The sequence below is a fragment of the Notothenia rossii genome, assembly GCF_949606895.1.
Source record: "Notothenia rossii genome assembly, chromosome: 4".
In the NCBI taxonomy this organism is placed as follows: domain Eukaryota; kingdom Metazoa; phylum Chordata; class Actinopteri; order Perciformes; family Nototheniidae; genus Notothenia; species Notothenia rossii.
Window position 1 is genome coordinate 9,669,244 of NC_136902.1, and position 19,172 is coordinate 9,688,415.

The window sequence follows — 19,172 nt, forward strand, 5'->3', positions numbered from 1 at the left end:
GTAAATCCATGAACCTACAGTTGGTGCCAGCGGTGTTTGTTGTTTGGAAGTGTACAAAAAAATTCCTCTGTAAGCACAGGGTTTAAGATAGAGCGGCCAGCTGCTCAGCTCCACCGGCCCGGAGAGATGTCATATGAATTCGAAGGTCGGGTTAGCTGTGGCGTGTGCAAACAAAAGGTTAACTCAACACACTGTAGGCCGCTTTTTAGCAGAAATATCATTGGTGTGAAATGCACAGGCTCGCAGGGAAAGGGATAAGGGCTCACTGCCTCTGATCCTATTATAGAAGCGATGCACTGCAGAGAGGCTGTAGAAATGGGTAAACAAGATGTTTTTATGGGAATCATCTTGCAGTATACCCCGGAAATATCACAATGGAAAGAATTCCTTAAGGGTGTCTCACCTTCTCTCTTTCTCTGTCACTTTCCCAAATGCTTTCACTAAGTGACAGACATTCCGCATAATTCAGAAAGCCGCCGCTAATCTTGCCGTTGTCTTCATCAGAAAGGCATGCAGCGTTCTGGCCCAGAAAGTGTGTGTGTGTGTGTGTGTGTGTGTGTGTGTGTGTGTGTGTGTGTGTGTGTGTGTGTGTGTGTGTGTGTGTGTGTGTGTGTGTGTGTGTGTGTGTGTGTGTGTGTGTGTGTGTGTGTGTGTGTGTGTGTGTGTGTGTGTGTGTGTGTGTGTGTGTGTGTGTGTGTGTGTGTGTGTGTGTGTGTGTGTGTGTGTGTGTGTGTGTGTGTGTGTGTGTGTGTGTGTGTGTGTGTGTGTGTGTGTGTGTCCTACATCTGTGCAGTGTGTGTGTCCTACATCTGTGCAGTGTGTTGGTTTGTGGAATGCTTGGAATCGCCTCCATGGCAACAGGCTGTGTGTATATTTGTGTGTGTGTGCGTGTTGAGTGGTAAATATTGACTTCACCACCTCCCCATCCCTGTGTCTGCCCGTGACAGGAGCATGGGGGGGGGGGGGGGGGATCGGTACACACACACTCTATCTACTGTAGGACTCAGCAAAGTCCTGCCATCGGGGGCGTTTGTTTACCTTCGGACCTCCAAACACGTAGGAGCTTCTCTGAGAGCTTCTCAGTCTGATCCAGTGTGTACTCACGATGGAAAAGAAGCTTAAATGCCACGAGTTTTTGTGACATTTCATTTAGCTGAGGCCTTTATCCAAAGCGACTTACAATAAGCGCATTCAACCATGAAGAAACTAACTCAAAAGCAAGAATCCTGCAGGTCCATTTCCTATCCATAACCCCAACCAGATGAGGTGTTACTGTATTAGCTTCACACAAAAAATAGAGGGGGTGTGAGTTAATGGAAAGACTGGCTGGATACTAGTCATTTGCTGAAACCTGTGATCACTGATGAACAAACACAACCAAGCAGCCATTTCCTCTATTGGTGTATGTTGAAGCAGAAGAGAAACAAGATGACGTTCGACTACAACCGATGTTTGTGCGCAACCATGAACCAGCCCACCTGTTGTGGTTACTTTATCAAACTGTCTCGTAAACTGTTGTGGGTGGAATTGTTCCCAGAGCTCCAGGATTTGTTGAGACAGGCTCAGAGAAGCGCTTGCTTTGAGGCCTAACGGCAGCACTTGTTTGGCCGGTCTGTCCCGTCTCGTGTTGTGTTCAGGGCCCCAGATGGAGTGTCATCAGAGCGTTTGGCGAGTACGATTAGGGCATAGATGTTGATAATCTGGTCAGAACAAGCAGTGCTGGATTACGCTTCGATTGGGGGCTGGTGACGCAGGAAGCCAAAGCCTCCCTATTCTCCCCACCCCCCTGCTGTAATAATTACATAGAGAGCATTTAGATGAAGGAATACATCAACCAGGCCGACATCAGGATCAGTCGCTCACAGAGACACATGTACAGTCCCTATAGACCAGCATGCACGTCCTGAGATTTCATCGTTTGTTCTTTCTCACTCCATCGAAGAATCAGAAAGGCTTTATTCCTCCCACTGAGGGACATTGTTACGGTGAAGGGGACAGTAGAGTTAAAGAGAATAATACAGCTGCAATAAATAAAGAGGCAAGCACATGTGTATTAAACGGTAGAATAGATCAATTGTAGTGTTATAAAAATGAAGTGGTACATTTTAAATGTGATATATTGGCAGCCAGATAACACTGTTTTAACAACATTAAGTTATGCAAAGCAGCCAGTAATTGCATTGTAAACATTGTAAAATAAAAACAAGAAGATTGGATTTATTTTCGTTTTTTTACTTTTCATTGAAATAAAACCATTTGGTTGGGGTTGTTTCTTTGTGTGTGATTTTGTTTTAAGTAAATACCATCCATGTTCATACTCTCAAGAAAATGTGAACAGGGCAAACACACACACACACACGCACCATTTTTAACGTTTGAGGGCTTATGCAAATTCATTTAAAACAGGATGATATTCTGCCTTTCTTCACTCAGCTCGCTTAACTACCTACCCACAAGAATAATCCAAGAAAGAAACCTGATGACAAATGTCAACTTATTTCTTCTCAAAATGTTATTATGAAAGTAATGTCATCTGAAGATAAAACCAAGATTGTTATTATTGTTATTCTAGGGACGTTTAAGTAAATTAGCATATTGTGTAACATTAAAACAGACAGGAAATCTGTGACTGTATCCTTTAAAATAACTGATAGAAGTGTCTGACCCTGAGAGTGTGTGATACTTTAAATTAGGACCCATAGTATAAATGTATCTATATTATTATAGCTGTTAGAACTGCATAGGCAGGTTGCTTCTAACGGGCATCCTTAGGACTTCAATGCATTACAATTAAAACAGCAGTTAATACAATTGAAACCAAAAAACATGAGTGAAGGAACGCGTTGTTAGAAGTCATGAAAATTGGATTGATAGGATAAAGCTTTGAGATATATACACAATAATCCTATACCTCTGGGGCCTGTGGCTCCTTGTGTGAAGACTGTGTGGGACACGTCCTGCACAATGGCCTCATTCAGGATGACCTCATCTCGCTTTTCTGATGTCAAATGTACTTCTGCTTAATAAGTGGTCTAGCTCGGGTCGACTCAGAGACTGGGATGATCTCACCATCTTCTGCTGAAGTAACAGAGTTATAAACAGACGCAAACCACGTTAGGAGCGTGTCAGCATCAGATCTCTAAAAGAATCGGCCACTTAGCCATCTATAACTCATACTTAAATCTATGGGACCCACAAAAGCCTAATATGGCCCCTTCTATTATAGTTGATCTAATCATGGATATTAAAATGTAAGTACAGCTACATTTTCCATCCGTTTTTGGGGAACTCAAATCTGGATAGCTTTTGAAACAAAAAAAAAATGCTGTACCTCTGAGGATTGTTTGGAAAAATGCCTGAAAAATCTTTTGACCACCTTTTCACATTTTCCTTTCGTTTTGATGTTTTTTTTAATAAAATTTATATTTTTAACATTATTTTTCTGAGTGTATTTTTAAATTGTGCAAAACAATAAAATACAAAGTCTTTATTGCTGTCATCTTAAAACAAGTCAGATATAAAAACTGGCGTTATCTACTAAAAGGCTACAACTTAACCTGAAATGCGCATTTAATTATGAATGATACACTTCCTTTGACGCACAGCAGGTTCACGGCTGCTCTTGAGGGGTCACACCCACTAATGTTTCAGGAAGGGTGAGGAAAGCGTTTAGTTTAAACGTTTACTTCTGACGACCTAATCTGATAATTATGTTCAAACTAGTCACAGTATCTTGAGACTCACCTTGGAAATTCTTCTTTTTATTCAAATGATTTAATAATGCATAAAGATAAAAAGTAGACCATGTCAAAAAAAAAAAAAAATTTAAACTACAGCTGCACTTTCTTCTGTATTTCTCTTTCTTGGAATTGTAGCTCATCTCATATTTCTTGCCTTCAGTGATTCAATGTGAACTCAAGAAAGTCCCGTCTTTATGAAGTAGCTCTTGTCATTCCTACAAAGTGTGAAGACAAGTGTCCGATGTTGTAATTGTAGTGTTGCATAATATGCCTGAATGTGACTTTTCCCCTTTCTGCCTTAGGCATCAGGTGGCGGGTCTTTAAGTGAAGGTAGACTCTCAGAACTCTCCATGTGTTATATCACAGGCCCATAGCAAGGAGGGACAAGTGAAGGGTCTACTGTAGCTGTCATTGCAGCATTCAGGTCCTGACATGCCACTTCACATAGCTGAGTTTCTCTCAGTATGAGTTTTGCTTCAGCTTCAAAGTGGGAAGTCTCTGATAAGAATGCATTCCAAACTACTGCCCGGTGATGACAGACAGAAATGTGGTTTTCTGAGTAAGAATTCAACTTTTAATATTAGAACCAATGATAACGGTTTCTTGGCTGAAGCGACACTCCCCTAGCATAGTACATTGAGTAAAAAACAAGAATGTTTATTTTAAGGAAAGAATCACAACAAGGTTACAGCTGAAAACAGATACGTTTCATAAAACATGGTCGCCATTAAAACAGACAACACCTGACTCAAGCACCACTTATTTATTTTATTTTATTTCGTACTTACTTTGATTCAATGCACTTGTACTTGTTTCCTCTGGAATGTAATGATACTAACATACCAGTACAGGTATCGTGGTGTCATTTTGTTGATGTGAAGGGAAGGACAGAATCTGTATGTGTTGTTTCATGAGAAAAGGAATGATTATATCTGATGTACAGCAGGTGAAGTTATGCAAGTTATGTTATTCCTCCTGTTATGTTTTTTGTTGTCTGTAAAAAAAAGAAAGTCAAAAAAGAGTGCATCCAAACATCTGAAGCAAGATTGTTCAAATTTGAAGCCTATTTCATCCTTCCTGCAACCATGCCAAGATCTTTTTTAAACTAGTCAGTGCACAGTACCCCTAGAAAGCCGGTGTTGTTAGTGAAAAACGGACCAGTGTCATGATCCTGCCTTGGCAAACACTCCACCAGCCTCTTTTTTGATGAATGACACCACCTCTTTTCTTTTATTTCAATGAGAGGCTACTATTCATGGGTTGTAATTGTTTCCCTTTCATACCGAATGAAAAGCAAGCAAAACAGGGATGTGTAGGGGGGAAAACAACCCCGGAAGCAATATTAAAAGACTATTCCCTTTTACCAAAAGCCCAGGAGACTTGAAGGATTTGGAATTCATTGTCAGATCTTATGCATAATTAAGTAAATCCCCCACCCAGCCAGCCACATACCCCCCTTCTTGCTTGAGGGATTTCACATGCAGCCCTGCCTCCCCCCACAGACAGTGGGTGCTTGTTACAGTGCCTAAACCCTATTAGGCCAGAATCAAGCTCTCGTTATATTAGCTGCTGATGAGACACTCGCAAACATGATTCCTGCAAAACATGACATTGTCTGGTTTCATGACTTCCTGTGTTTCCATATTTCCTGCCGGCTGTTGGAGCTAAAAGACGCTCAAATCTGGCAGCCCGCAAGCCACAGGCCACTTCTGTGTCTTGTTTATGCCGCCTGCTGTGATCTGACAAAAGAGGGCTTTGTTGCAAACTGAGTGTGAAGAAAAGCCAGAGACCGTTTGGTGTTTCCTTGGTCGTCGCTGTGCAGTGTTTTAGTCTGGGTACGCAGTCTGGGTCAGAGTATTGGGAGGGAAAATAAATATATATATACAGCTGCCTCCAAACACGCATATGCCTGCACAAGTCAGTCACCATTATTTAGTTATGGTCTGTCCACAAAATGTGTTATTTAACCACCGTCTGAGTTATCTCATTAAGGCGACAAACCCTTAAGTGAAAGCTTCATCTGTCAAACGGTGGAGAGCCTTTACGCAGCGAATGACTGGAGATGAGAGGAAAAAGCGTCTCCCCCGTGCTCCGATGGCTTATTAACTATGCAACCAGTCTGAGCACACATCATACACAGAGCTGCTCCCTGAGACACCCGTCATCTTTGTGTCTGCGCTCTGTGTGTGCCAACCTGCACGCTACGTTACACTAACTGGGATGCGACCCCCTTTGTGCAAACATGACCTCAGGGGGAGATATCGACTGTCCGGCCCTCATTGACCCCCTTTCCACTTACTTCCTCTCCCCCCCCCCCCCCCCCCAACTTGCCCATTTGTGGTGCCAACCTAAAATGAACCGCTGTGCAATGTGCCCCTCTAGGGCAGCACGATTCATCAAAATGTGATGGAAATTGTAATATGGACTGTTGCAAAATTCAAATTGCAGGTTGGAAATATTTGTTAAAGTCTAAATATGTGTTAAAAATACCTTTTTTTTATTATAAAGTATTGTGGAAATGCAGAGATACCCCAGCCTACAACCATGTTCTAAAGACATAACAAAATTTGGTCCAGATCCTTGTAAAAAATCACACCATGATAATTTGAGTATATTTTTCAATGAAGTTAATGACATAATGATCACATCCTCCTATATCGGACAAAATAATCGCATTATTTATATTTTCTAAATCGAGCAGCCTTATCCCCCTCCCCTTTCTCGCTCCTCTCGTCCTTTCGGTCCTCTATCCGTCGCTCTGTCTGTTGTAATATCTATTTAAACTGCTGGATGCGCTCCAATGTGCACATATACTCTGTGTCGATAAATATCCTACAACTGACTGAAAGCCCATGTCTCCTACATTGTCTCTGCGTCTTATCTCCTAGCAGATTGTCTGAAAAAAAGGGGGGCAATGAGGAAGCTTCCAAAATGACAGAAACCATGACAGCTTCCGTAATATCTCTAGCGTGGTTAGATAACTGTGCTCTTCTCTGTGCCACACATTTGCCTAGCATATGTCACTGCATCACTGTGACTGGGAGCGTGCCTGCTAGCCTGTGTAGCGTAGTGGCTCGTTTAGGATTAGCCTGTGAATGAAAGTGAGGACATGCTGACTCCAATGTCCGATCCAACATGTCCTCCTAAATAGCAACAGTCATGCAGAGGATGTGAGCAGAAGGCGGAGCAGCTTGACACTCCCCACACACTCCTCTGTTTATCAGAATGGACTCTTAAGCCACCCCACCTAAATGTTTTTTTTTGTAAATTAGCATTTTCTAGTTGACCCCTGTGGCTATATCCAACCATGATAGCATAGGCTTGAGTCTCTAAATTATCCTTGGCTTAGTGTAATGATTTCCCGACACTAAGCTGTTATTAGAGCCACTTCATCAGAGTGGGCGGGCGAAGCTTCAGTGATGAAGAGGAACAAAATGCAATTCAAAACTGCCCTCTTGACCTTTGGTCTGTTTTTATTAGATCTTGTTTGATCGTCTCAAATGTTGTCCTTTGCCGAGAACTCGCTGATGCTTTCACTGATTACATTTATTTGAAACTAAATAAAATAAAAGCTATCTTCAAGTAATGTGCTGTTACATAAGGGGAGATGATCCAGAGAACACACATTGATCTGTGGCTGCACAGTAGTTTCAACTAATTTTTTTTTTTTACCATCAAAGCTGCACTGATCAATTATTTTAAATTAACAATGGATCACATGAGCTAAGAGTAAAGCAAACAGGGTCATGCACTTGAAGTGATGTAACAACAGATAATTATTACCCTGCAGTTCACATAAGCAACAGAGCATTTACGTTTCTTCTAGGCAATTTGTAGCTACTTCCCAAGCACACAAGGCCAACGTTACTTCAGTTATCAACTAACAGGTGAACATAGTGATTCATTAAAGGGGGCCTGTTCAGGTTCATATCAGTATGTTGTTTCTCTACTGTGACATGTTCACATGCTTTAATGTTCAAAAAGCTCTTATTTTTCTCATACTGCCTGGGCTGCAGCACCTCTTTTCACCCTCTGTCTGAAACCAGAGCCCAGTCTGCTCTAATTGGTTAGCGGGTCGGCTCTGTTGTGATTGGTCAACCACTTAGAGATGTCCCGCCCCTTAGCCTATCACGTACAATGTGTTACATTACATGTTACTTGTTAGACGCTTTTCTCCAAAGCGACTTACATAATCAATACTGTGGGCAATTTGGGGTGAAGTGTCTCAGGGACACAACGACATGCTGACTGCAGTACAAACCTATAACATACAACAGGAAAGGGAAGACCCACAAAAGCCTAATATGGCCCCTTTAAAATTATCATGTGAGCATGTCGGCTTGCTAGCAACACTTTGCCTGAGCATAGCCTTGCAAGTTAATTAAATTATTGATGACTAATCTCCTGTTAATCAGCTCATATTTAGCTCTAAATCAGAGACGAAAAGCATTAGTTACCCCTCAATGAGTATTGTAGCAGTGATGTAAAAAGGGTGTGGTGGGCGGTAACTTTACAAAAAATAGCTGACTCATCTTTAAATGATCAGTTTGAATAAAGTGTTGATATATGTCTCTGTATATGCATCTGTTTCTGACACGTGTGTGTGTGTGTGTGTGTGTGTGTGTGTGTGTGTGTGTGTGTGTGTGTGTGTGTGTGTGTGTGTGTGTGTGTGTGTGTGTGTGTGTGTGTGTGTGTGTGTGTGTGTGTGTGTGTGTGTGTGTGTGTGTGTGTGTGTGTGTGTGTGTGTGTGTGTGTGTGTGTGTGTGTGTGTGTGTGTGTGTGTGTGTGTGTGTGTGTGTGTGTGTGTGTGTGTGTTCAGCTGGTGGCAGTGTGTGTCATGTCTGCGCTGAACAAGGAGTGGCAGCTGCTCCCCTATCCGTTGGGAAGCTGTGGTTCATGTGGTCTACATGATACTGAGTCTCAGTGGGCTTAGAGCCACGTCTCTGGTTTCTGCATCTGGCGTATTTGCTGTCAGAGGAATTTTTCCAGAGCATGTATTCTGAGAAAATAATATAAGAAGCAATGCACATTTATTATAGTATTCCTCTTTAAAAGTGCCTTGAAATGCAATTTTATTGTATTACACTTAATCTCATTGACTTTTCCTCTCTGTCCTTGAATGCTCTGCAGTCCTGGGCCATGGGGGGATCCAAGAGTAAGCCCAAGGATGTCGGCCATCGAACCCGCAGCCTCGAGGGCACCCTCAGCTCCGGAGGGGGGGCCGGCGGACACCACTCCAACCAACAGTCCCTCACACCCAACCGTAATACTGCTATGGATGGTCTGGGGGGAAATCCGTCCATGACCAAAACCTCAGAGCTGACCCTGTTTGGAGGCGTGGACAATAACGCTGTCACCTCTCCCAACAGAATCACACTAGCAGGTGAGGACATCAGCTCGGTTTGTTTTGTCGGTTGTTTTATTTCCTGTGTGAATAATCTCCAACCGTTATCCCCTGATAGGAGGCGTGACGACCTTCGTGGCTTTGTATGACTACGAGTCTAGGACGGCCTCAGACCTCTCCTTCAGGAAGGGCGAACGCCTCCAGATAGTGAACAACACGTAAGGAAAACACAAAAATAATCCAATGCTCATTTCTGTTTCCCTTTTTACAAACAAGTTAACTAAAGATTGATCCAAGAACACTTTTTCCTACACATTCGCTGTGTGTTTGATGACAAATTCTGCACATAAACACACCCACAGACTGTCTGAGTTTGTCCTCGGTGGTCTGACTGGCTGCTTTGCACCCAAAACGCATGTCACTTGTCGTCTCTCTGAAAGCCACTGTAACCATAGAAACGGGCTTCCGTCAGTGGAGCTTGCTTTTTGTGTCACTGACACTTTTTGCTTCATTCAAAAAATATTGCTCAGCCCACCTCAGTATGGACATGGATATTTGTATCGCTTTTTCCTGGGAATTAGACACTGTGCAAGACCCAGTTACCACATAAATCTAACCTGTTTATGAGAGTCATGCTTGTTTGTTTAAATAGGGGCTTGCTTTATGAATCAATATGGGTGCAGTGACCAATACATTGACAATGAATCACCCCCAGTGCTGCTTGCCCATTTACAAACTACTGAACTAGAAGGCAGAAGCCAAGCACAATAGTGGATTATCGCTGCATCTGGCGCCTTAAGCCAAAGACCTGGGTCGTTATTGGGTCAAATACACCCAGAATCCATTAAAAGATATCCAAGATTAGTTGACGGGCTATCACAGTCAGATACACTCGTCTTAGCTTAGATCATTTCTACTTTTTAAGCCATGCATAGTGACCTGATGGGCTCTTTTTATGATATTATTATGACCCTGCAAGTATTCAGCCTAATCCTTTGTCAGCTAGTTCTGAAAAGGTTTAAATATTTTTACATGCATAGCTTTATGCATATTGGTCGTGTTATGAGTGTGTTCTGTGTCCTCTGCTGTTCTTCCACTGCTCAAACCGTGCTCTCTGTATTTCTTTAATCTCTTTTCCATTATTTCCCTTTCATCTCTACTTTCCATTTCTCCATCACAAACCTTTTTTTTTTTACAGGAGGAAGGTGAACTGCAGGTTTGTGAAGCTCCTCTAGCGTTGTATTTGAATGTGCTGTTTGTCTGGCTGTGTGTTTGTATCACCTGAAGCACATGTTCTACTTTTTCCGTAAAACCACTTCTCTAGAAAGGCACAAACCACATAACTCTGCCCCATAAACCCTACAGTAGTCAGGGGGAGGTGGTGCAAAGCCTTGCAGCACTTTATTCAATTAATCTCAACAAGACGAATAAATTATTGTAATTAAACTGTAATTTAATTTAGGATTCTCTAAATTAATACAGTGCTGCAAAGCTACTCACATCCTGATTAAGTTTAGCACACAAGCTCCATCCCTCACGGTTGTCATTCCCACATGGATGCATGTTTGTTCATAGTTGCATAACCTTCAAATATATTTTTTAACAGTAAAGATATCTGGGGTTTTTATTTATCAAGTTTCTCCAGGAGCTCAATAACTGTAACAACAACAAATATGTTTTGAGTGAATACACAAAAAAGCTAAATCCTCAGCTATAAAGTATTCATACTCTGAGACACTTGATAAACACTAGCCCTTAAAGTCAGAAGGACTGTTTGTGTGTGTGTTGTGGATGTGTGATGAGCCTCCGTGTGTTTTTCGTTTCATCTGTGCAGAGAAGGCGACTGGTGGCTGGCTCGCTCCCTGACCACTGGAGAGAGCGGTTACATCCCCAGCAATTATGTGGCTCCATCTGACTCCATCCAGGCAGAAGAGTAAAACCTCCTTTTTCCTCCTTACTCTTCCTTTTCAATCTGTGTTTCATCAAGCACGTGAAAGCTATGACACTCAAATACTTGATTCTATAAAATAATCTTGCTTTTTTATTCGATTTATTTGATGATGTTTGCCTATTTTTCCAGAGTAAAATTAGACAATTAAGACACTCATGTCCGTCCGTTTAATATGAATCTACACCTAGCATACGTTAGCTTGGCTTAAAATAGAGACTAGCAACAGGGGAAAACTGCTACCCTGGCCTCTGTCCAAAAGTAACACATTCCACCTATGTTGACCCTTAAAGCTCACTTATTAACACACTATATTTTGAGTAAATACTGCATCTGTAAAATACTTAGTGCAGAAATGTAAATGAAGCGGTCATGAGTGTTTTTTGGCTAGCTGTTTCCCTCAGTTTCGAGGCTTATGCTATGCTAACTGGCTTTAGCTTCGTATTGACCGTACAAACATGAGTGGTATTAATCATTGCATTTAAGTCTAGAAAAGAAAGTAAATAAATGTATTTTCCAAAATATGGAAGTATTCATTGAAATGTCTCTGCTACGTTGACTGTTTTCTTCTCCTTGGAGACATGCACTGCTGTTCTTTACTTGCTAACCTGCTTGCTTGAACAATCAAGTCACACAAACTACTTTATACTTTTCTAACAACTCAATTTTTCACTTTTCCTCCTGCCTCTCCAGTCATCTCAGACTGACTCTAGAGTCCAGGTAAGCAGCTGTTGCACAGTAGGCATTAGTATGCATTGCATCTGGTATGCAAAGACATTCTGAAAACATGAGCAATAACTGACCCTCGCTTCGTCATTCCTTCTCTTCCACACCCACATTCATCATCGCCCCCTCACCAACCTGTTCCCTGTGTGTCGCATGTTTTTCTTTCTCAACCTCACCAGGTGGTACTTTGGCAAAGTCACTCGCCGCGACTCTGAGAGGCTGCTGCTAAGTTTAGAGAACAGGAGAGGGACTTTCCTGGTGCGAGAGAGTGAGACCACCAAAGGTAAGCATGTGGAGCCACAGAAGCTAACTCATCATTATTCTGCCTCTGTAGACCGGACGTGAGGGTATGAAACCTCAAGTCGTGACCTAAATGTGTTCTTAGCATCGAGTTACATAAAGTGTGCAGTATAGAAAGTTTGATTCAAATGCTTTAACATTAAATAAATATCATTATCTTTTATGAAAAACACATTTTCAAAGCTTTGAATCAGAATGAGACATTTGAGGAATTGGCTTTGGTGTAAATGGTAAATACAAAGACATAGAAAGAGGAATATGTTTTTAAAAAGGAGCCCAAAATAGTACTGTTATAAAAACTATTTTAACAAATTATGAATGAAGACAATATTTACAGTAAAAGATAATAGAAAATAAAATGTGTCAAATACTATATTCAAAGTGGAGAGCTGTTAAGATTGACGGTATTAGAAATGAGCAATGTGTTGTTCTGATACCTATTCTGATTTGCATGTTATCAATTTGATTTATTACCGAAACTTGCTTATCGTTTTGCACCTGAAGCAACAAAATATGTCAAATAATACACAGTTCTATTAAAACTAAACCTAAGGGGCTCAATAGGGTTATGCGTTGTTTGGCTTTCTCTAGCAGAACAGGGGTTTAACAAAAACTATTGGAGGGTCAGTTTGTAAATATTTAATGTGTCAAGACCTGGGGAAGAAGACGTTATTATTCAATCTATGGTAGGCCTATACAATCGTACCCAAGTACATTTGTACAAAATTGACTTAATGCAACTTTTTGTCAAATGTAGAAGTGTTTGTGAAAGCTACTTCGTGTTCTCTTGCATGAGATCTGAACTTTTCAAACATTCAGGTCTCAAACATGAGGCTCATGAAAAGTATTACCCAAAAATGTCACCAAGAAGATGAAAGTGAATTCTGTTTAGCATTAAGAAGTGACACCCTGCTGTTCGTGGTGGTGTGGGTGCAGAAGAGAGACTATTTGGACAGATGGGAAAAGGTTGGATGAGACGCCTGTGGGACTGGAGATGGTTCTGATAGTCAGCTTCTCTGATGCAGAGACACATTCCCCTCAGCTAGTGTGTAAGAGTGTGTGATTTGTACACATGTAAATTACAGGGCTCCCGTAGTTTCCTATTATGGGATTTCTATGTCAGCTCGGCGTTGAATGAGAAAAGGGACAAGGTGGGGATGGAGGGGTGGAGGGGGGTGAGTAGAGTGAGTTGGGGGGGGAGGGTATTGGGGGGGGGTTAGCCCGAATTAGGTCAGTGTGGAGCTGAGGACTGTGCAACCACCGGTCCACATCGTACAGTAGCTACAATACTCTGTTTATTTAACCTGACTGATGCTGCCCTCTGGTGGTGTAATGACCACATTGTCACCAAAACGTTAAAGCTTAATTTCTCCTTTTTACATCCATGCAAACACGTGTATAACCCCATATCATTATAATTCGTATTTATGAATGTTTTCTTCTTTCCAGGTGCCTACTGTCTGTCTGTGTTGGACTATGACAACACCAAAGGGCTGAATGTGAAGCACTACAAGATCAGGAAGCTGGACAGCGGAGGCTTTTACATCACATCACGCACACAATTCAGCAACCTGCAGCAGCTGGTCAACCACTATCGCAGTGAGTCTTCTTTTCTCTTATTGTCATATTTGTGTTTTTTGACACTTGCTTTGTTTCCTGTACCCTAAAGATATCACTCTGTAGTTTAGAAAGAAGCAGGAATTGTCTTTATACCACATTTCTTATCTTGTGTTTCACAGAGCACGCTGATGGGCTGTGTCACAGTCTATCAGACATTTGTCCGGTTCTGAAGCCTCAGACTCAGGGCTTATCTAAGGACGCCTGGGAGATCCCCAGAGACTCCCTCCATCTGGATCTGAAGCTCGGACAGGGCTGCTTTGGAGAGGTCTGGATGGGTAAGCCGTGCTTTGATCTATGTCTTGAAAAGAAAAACTGAACCTCTGAAATATTCTGCAGGTTTTCTGTCTTTCTGTGGAGAACATAGCTGTTACTGCTCACTGAAAAAGGATGTTCGAAGGCACACTTCCAGTTAAATATTTACAAACTGTGTGAAGAGCAAAGTGCATTTAGAAGTTGCATTCTTCAGATTTTTCCCCAAGAAAATGCATTGGATTTCTTTCACTTTCCTTAAATGCTTGTGTTGTTACTGCTGCTCCTAACTGACAATCCACACTCTTTTTAGGAAACACTTACAGTATTTCTTATTTTACTTTACATTGCATTTAGCTGACACTTTTATCCAAAGTGACTTACAATAGGTGCATTCGACCAAGAAGATACAAACTAGAAGAAACCAGAATCATATACAGTGGGGCAAAAAAGTATTTAGTCAGCCACCAATTGCGCAAGTTCTCCCACTTAAAAAGATGAGAGAAGCCTGTCATTTTCATCCTAGGTATACCTCAACTATGAGAGACAAAATGAGAAAAAAAAATCCAGAAAATCACATTGTCTGATTTTTAAAGAATTTATTTGCAAATTATGGTGGAAAATAAGTATTTGGTCAATAACAAAAGTTCATCTCAAAACTTTGTTATATTATATACCCTTTGTTGGCTATGACAGTGGTCAAACGTTTTCTGTAAGCCTTCACAAGGTTTTCACACACTGTTGCTGGTATTTTGGCCCATTCCTCCATGCAGATCTCCTCTAGAGCAGGGGTCCCCAACCCCCGGTCCGCGGACCTGTACCGGGCCGCGGAGGTGTTACTGCCGGGCCGCGAAATAGCTGTGAGTTTATCGTAATATTTGCAGAATTATAAATATCTAAAAATATTCTATCAAAAAAATTATATTTTAATATATATATATATTTAATATTTTTATTTTATACCAGTCATATTATTTCATCCAAAACATAAACAAATAAATCAAAATTGGTTAGCATAAGGTCTCAGCCTCTCGTGCGCAGATAAAGTTACAGGTGGTGCGCCAATAGGAAGTGGAGCACACAGGAGACAACCGTTTAATCGCAGTCTGTTATGTTTGTGGGGGAATGGCAGTGCATACATTATTTGAGATATATTTCTAACTCGGACTTCATTTTAAGGACATTGCGGCCAGGGGTGTAGAGCTATTTTTTTTTTTTTTATAAAGCCTCCGTCACTTCATGAAATGGCTGCAGCATCAGGGGGCAGCCTCTGAGAAGTGCAGCATCAGCGCGTACACACCGCCTTCACTGTGTTCCCCACTGCAGGCTGCTACGTTTCAACCACACACACCTCTACACACACACACACACACATCGAACGTCCCGATTATTCCCCCTATTACTCGTTGTGTGAAAGAAATGTCCGATCACAAAGGCGCATGATGTGTGTGTGTATGTGCTCTGCTCAGCTCTGCTGTGTGTGTGTATGTTCGGTGTGTTTGTGTGTGTCCAACAACGGCATTTGTTTTCAAATTACCATGAACAGTAATTTACACACATCTGGCCAACTCCATAGGTATGTGGGTGTTCCCAAAAGAAGTTAGTTTAATCTTAATCTCGATGTAGTGCTAAATGCTGTCGGAGTGCACCGGAACGAACGCCCCGGTATGACGTTATTATGGCTGGCAAGCAAGCCCAGGGGTCTCACTGGCATTTCAGTTATATCAATATGTGTACAGTGGTCCTAATTTGTTTTAATTGTATCCTGGTTTTAAACTTTGTTAATATGTTTTGGATGCATATTGTTATATTATGTGTTCAGGCTGTTACATACAATTAGCCACTGTTGCCACCTATATTAGGCTATATTATATATTATATTAATATTTGTAAAGCGGTCCTAATTTTTTGTTTTAATTGTATCCTGGTTTTAAACGTTGTTAATATGTTTTGGATGCATATTGGTATTTCTTCAGGCTGTTAAATACAATTAGCCTCTGTTGCCACCTGCTGGTGAGTAAATATTCAAATCAGTTAAAATTGACAACCGGTCCGCAATTATTTTTAATGTATCTGCCGGTCCTTGGCACAATAAAGGTTGGGAACCCCTGCTCTAGAGCAGTGATGTTTTGGGGCTGTCGCTGGGCAACACGGACTTTCAACTCCCTCCAAATATTTTCTATGGGGTTGAGATCTGGAGACTGGCTAGGCCACTCCAGGACCTTGACATTTTTCTTACGAAGCCACTCCTTCGTTGCCCGGGCGGTGTGTTTGGGATCATTGTCATGCTGAAAGACCCAGCCACGTTTCATCTTCAATGCCCTTGCTGATGGAAGAAGGTTGTCACTCAAAATCTCACGATACATGGCCCCATCCATTCTTTCCTTTACACGGATCAGTCGTCCTGGTCCCTTTGCAGAAAAACAGCTCCAAAGCATGATGTTTCCACCCCCATGTTTCACAGTAGGTATGGTGTTCTTTGGAGGCAACTCAGCATTCTTTCTCCTCCAAACACGTCTAGTTGAGTTTTTACCAAAAAGTTATATTTTGGTTTCATCTGACCATATGACATTCTCCCAATCCTCTTCTGGATCATCTAAATGCTCTCTAGCAAACTTCAGACGGGCCTGCTCTCTGCAGGTCATTGACTAGGTCCCCCCGTGTGGTTCTGGGATTTTTGCTCACCGTTCTTGTTTCTCATTTTGACCCCACGGGGTGAGATCTTGCGTGGAGCCCCAGATCGAGGGAGATTATCAGTGGTCTTGTATGTCTTCCATTTTCTAATAATTGCTCCCACAGTTGATTTCTTCACACCAAGCTGCTTACCTATTGCAGATTCAGTCTTCCCAGCCTGGTGCAGGTCTACAATTTTGTTTCGAGTGTCCTTTGACAGCTCTTTGGTCTTGGCCATAGTGGAGTTTGGAGTGTGACTGTTTGAGGTTGTGGACAGGTGTCTTTTATACTGATAACGAGTTCAAACAGGTGCCATTAATACAGTTAACAAGTGGAGGACAGAGGAGGCTCTTAAAGAAGAAGTTACAGGACTGTGAGAGCCAGAAATCTTGTTTGTTTGTAGGTGACCAAATACTTATTTTACAGAGGAATTTACCAATTCATTCATTAAAAATCCTACAATGTGATATCCTGGATTCTTTCCCCCCATTCTGTCTCTCATAGCCAAAACATTTCAAGTGCTACTCAACTGGCTTTAGATAAGCCAGTCCTTTATCAGTATATAAGTGCTTTGTTAGTAATCCTTTGTTAGTCATTGTATCGCTCGAAGTGGAGTCTAAAGAGATGAGTTTTGAGTCTGCGCCGGAAGATGTGTAAGCCTTCTGCTGTCCTGATTTCAATGGGGAGCTCATTCCACCATTTTGGAGCCAGGATAGCAAACCCACGTTTTTGCTGACGGGAACTTGGGTCCCCCTCGCAGTGCGGGTGCAGTGAGCTGTTTGGCTGATGCAGAGCGGAGTGCACGTGCTGGGGTGTACGGTTTAACCATGTCCTGGATGTAGGAAGGGCCAGATCCATTCGCAGCATGGTACGCAAGTACCAGTGTCTTGAAGTGGATTCTAGCAGTTACTGGAAGCCAGTGAAGGGAGCGGAGGAGCGGCGTGGTGTGGGAAAATGTTGGAAGGTTGAAGACCAGACGAGCCGCTGCATTCTGGATGAGCTGCAGAGGTCGGATGGCACATGCAGGTAGACCAGCCAGGAGGGAGTTACAGTAGTCTAGGCGTGAGATGACGAGAGCCTGGACCAGAAGTTGCGTGGCTTTCTGGGTCAGCTGGGGACGTATCCTCCTGATGTTGTAAAGCGTGTATCTGCAGCAGCGGGTTGTGGCAGCGATGTTTGCAGTGAAGGACAGTTTGTTATCGAGGGTCACACCCAGATTATTTAATTGTCCTGGTCAAATAGACAAATTATCAAAGTGAATAAACAGCTAAACAAATTGTATATCAGTACTAGGTGTATTGATGCTAATTTTCCTAAAAATTGAAATGTAATAATTGCTTTATTATGTTGCTTATATTATCCCAATATATTCCAATTAATGAATGCTTTATTATTATATGGCCTTTTTTTTCTTCCTCAGATTCTTGCCAATACCCCGGCCTTGCATCTACCAATTTCACAGGAGAAGCTAAATGCTTTAACCATTTAAAAAAAAAAAGCTTTTTCAACCATTTGCCTTCACATTTGCCACATTTAATAACCTATATATAACTATTTTTACAGTACTGTATACATCATATTTTTCTTGTTAAACCTGGTAGCCTCTTAATAGTTTTCATATACTCTGATTTGAAACATGTGGAATTCAGATGTTCAGAAACTAACAATCTTTCCTCCTCTTCTCTGTGCTGACTAAAGAAAGGCAGTCACAGCTGGTTGAAAAAGCACAAGTTTAGCATCACTATGTCTGTGATAGTGATTTCCTTTGGATTTTCTATGACCTTATGCTTTAAGTTGATAATACTTTATCAATTCCTACATTTGACTCACATCTCCTTTTTTAAATATTTTTTTTAGGAACGTGGAACGGTACAACACGGGTGGCAATAAAAACCCTGAAGACCGGCACCATGTCCCCCGAGGCCTTCCTGATGGAAGCCCAGGTCATGAAGAAACTGAGACATGAAAAGCTGGTCCAGCTCTACGCCGTGGTGTCGGAGGAGCCCATCTACATCGTCACGGAGTACATGGGACAAGGTCGGCAAGGACTTTCACATACATTATATATAAATACATTTATAACACTTTTTTGCAGAAGAATAACCAGTAATGTTCTTCATTATGTTTTTAAAAAAATGTAAAGAATAAAGGATATGCACAATAGCCAATAGCTAAGGCAACGCATTATACCTAAGACATTACAAAAAGAAGTAAAATAGTGCAAGAGATATAATTTCTGCAAATACTGTAAACTGCAGGAATACACAAAAAAAGGGAATACGATAAAAAATAATATAAATGAAGTACTGTGAATGACAATAAATACTTTTAGTGTTTACACTCTTATAATTTATAAATATGTGGCTACTGTATATGCATTAAACAGTTAATAGTTGTAGCTTAGTTTTTAAACTGTATGAGTAAATGTGTACTTGGTTTGTTTACATTAGGAGCCAATAAAAGCCAGGTCAAACCATGATGCATTTACTGCCTGCAAAACAAATGTATTATCATTTAAAAAAAAACATTAAATACATTTTATTACATACAAAAATACAATTAATGACAACAG

General features: G+C 41.4%; 1 protein-coding gene across 4 annotated transcripts in view; it reads left to right on the forward strand.

The window, feature by feature from the left end:
- src (v-src avian sarcoma (Schmidt-Ruppin A-2) viral oncogene homolog) overlaps positions 1–19,172 on the forward strand; it is a 33,574-nt gene that overhangs the window by 11,870 nt on the left and 2,532 nt on the right. The window contains exons 2-10 of one of the 4 annotated variants that reach the window (XM_079675365.1): positions 8,871–9,123; positions 9,203–9,302; positions 10,283–10,300; positions 10,919–11,017; positions 11,726–11,752; positions 11,938–12,041; positions 13,508–13,657; positions 13,798–13,953; positions 18,458–18,637. In XM_079675365.1, coding sequence (XP_079531491.1) covers positions 8,880–9,123; positions 9,203–9,302; positions 10,283–10,300; positions 10,919–11,017; positions 11,726–11,752; positions 11,938–12,041; positions 13,508–13,657; positions 13,798–13,953; positions 18,458–18,637 — 1,078 coding nt within the window. In that variant the 5' untranslated portion in view covers positions 8,871–8,879. The remainder of the gene's footprint in view (positions 1–8,870; positions 9,124–9,202; positions 9,303–10,282; positions 10,301–10,918; positions 11,018–11,725; positions 11,753–11,937; positions 12,042–13,507; positions 13,658–13,797; positions 13,954–18,457; positions 18,638–19,172) is intronic. The other 3 variants (XM_079675367.1, XM_079675366.1, XM_079675368.1) reach the window with 3 other exon arrangements.